Source organism: Macroventuria anomochaeta, assembly GCF_010093625.1.
Source record: "Macroventuria anomochaeta strain CBS 525.71 unplaced genomic scaffold BU25scaffold_38, whole genome shotgun sequence".
NCBI lineage: Eukaryota > Fungi > Ascomycota > Dothideomycetes > Pleosporales > Didymellaceae > Macroventuria > Macroventuria anomochaeta.
This window is the reverse complement of record NW_022985399.1, coordinates 296,225-298,004: the sequence shown is the minus strand read 5'-3', so window position 1 is coordinate 298,004 and position 1,780 is coordinate 296,225. Positions and strand designations below refer to the sequence as shown.

The 1,780-nt window shown below is 49.0% G+C and overlaps 2 protein-coding genes across 2 annotated transcripts in view; one reads left to right on the top strand and one right to left on the bottom strand.

Annotated features, from left to right (window-relative positions):
* The window catches only part of BU25DRAFT_494484 (HET-domain-containing protein), a gene marked incomplete at its 3' end in the record, with an annotated part of 4,494 nt that extends 4,426 nt beyond the window's left edge, over positions 1-68 (top strand). The window contains exon 4 of the mRNA XM_033711784.1: positions 43-68. Coding sequence (XP_033557493.1) covers positions 43-66 — 24 coding nt within the window. The remainder of the gene's footprint in view (positions 1-42) is intronic.
* A 1,199-nt stretch (positions 69-1,267) lies between these two features.
* BU25DRAFT_414555 (kinesin light chain 1) overlaps positions 1,268-1,780 on the bottom strand; it is a 3,628-nt gene continuing 3,115 nt past the window's right edge. Inside the window, exon 3 of the mRNA XM_033707322.1 lies at positions 1,268-1,755. Coding sequence (XP_033557492.1) covers positions 1,338-1,755 — 418 coding nt within the window. The 3' untranslated portion in view covers positions 1,268-1,337. The remainder of the gene's footprint in view (positions 1,756-1,780) is intronic.

The window sequence follows — 1,780 nt, the reverse complement described above, 5'->3', positions numbered from 1 at the left end:
GGCAAGACAGTAGCGTCGGCATCTTGGGACAACACAGTCAAGCTGTGGGACGCTGGCACTGGCACTGAACTCCGCACACTTCAGGTTCAAGTTTATATTCTTTCACTCGACTTTTCTGACGACGGGTCTTGTCTCATCACTGATCATGGAACGTATCCTACATTGCTTGTCTGCGGTGAGCAATCTACTACAGCAGAAAAGACGTCTGAGGTATGTGTTAAGGGGACCTGGATCTCCTGTGGAGAGGAGAACATGATCTGGCTCCCTCCTGACCATCGCCCATATTGCATTGCTGCGCATCAAAACATTGCCGTCTTTGGCCATAGGACGGGTGGCGTGAGTATACTTGAAATAGCTCTGTAATAGCAACTATAATGTCCTTTAGTTACTATATACTATCAACAGTGCGTGCTTTGAATCTCTTCAACGTCATAGTCCCGTAAACAGAAAAAGATAATTCCATCCCGACAGGTTTGAGCGGTGATTTCTTCATCTGATTATTTCCCGCAAGTGGCTGCCACGTAGACCAAATGTCGGGAATGAGGTCTGCAAACTTCTGTAACGAGAGTGGTATCTGGGGTCATGCCAAGCTATGAATAGCTCTCTAAAAGACTGGATGGAATAGAACAATACACTGAGACTTGATGTAGGTAGGTTGATGTAGGTAGGACGCCAAACTCCTGAGAATGCCCCAGCATTGTGCAGTTCACGCACAGTAGTCAGCACACAGTGGCTTGTCAGCAGCTGCCGGCACGTGACAGCTGTGCTGTGGCGGTGCTGTTGTTTTGAAACAGCTAAGCTGTGTAAGAAACTTGTGCGGCGCGCGGAACAAGCCATTCACGTCGGTCAGCCTTGTCACCAGCAGGCAAATCCTACCTTTCCCCGCTGCAGAAACAAGATATGAGGTACATAGGCAAGGGAGCAAATCTTTGTAAGGGGTTTGGTTGATTTGTCCTAACAATAACCTATATTACAGCTGATTGAATGAATCTGCAGGGTGTGCATGTTGGATGCTATCGATCAGTGGGCAAGTAGATATGCTTAGTTAGGTGTAATTTTCGGTTTGCGGAATTGCAGAGTACGCATCGCCCCTCAGTGAAATTTTCTAACATATTTTAAGTAATAGTGAACGACGTGGTGGGTGCAGTACGCAGTGAACAAGATTTGGTGTTGCGGTACGACGGGTTTCGCTCAAGCTCGAACATGCATCTGCATTGTGTTTCGCGTTACTATACGCACGCTTGCTTTATAGCACATAATGACAAGTGTTGATAGTCAGTCGCAAGTTTGTGTCTGCTTTATGTTGTATTGTTTTGGTACATCCACACATTACTCCCTTATCTCCTATCGTGTTTGGAGTTTCTGATCCTAAGCTTCGCCAGCCCGCGTGATAACCTCGAGATCTTGCCGGTGTGCATGCGTACGCCGTTGTCTGGCGTTGCTGGAGAGGGAAACCCCCGAGACTGCTCTTGCGATGCAAGCGTTTCGGAACGATGTCGGCGACACGCGCGGGTAATTGGATGGTCCTCTCCAAGAACGGTGTGGTACGCAGCGCATACTCCATCGTACAGAGCAAGAGATTCGTCGTAGCAACGTCGCTTCGCAAGCAGGTAAGCAAGGCAGTACATGCTCGACAGCGTGTTGGGATGCTCACGCCCCAGCACCTTCTCCATCCGCGCCAGTGCCTGCCTATTCATTGCTTCCGCCTCATCGTACTTGCCCTGGCTGTTTAGCACAAGCGCCAAGTTGTTCATGCTCATCAGCGTGTCGGGATGCTCAG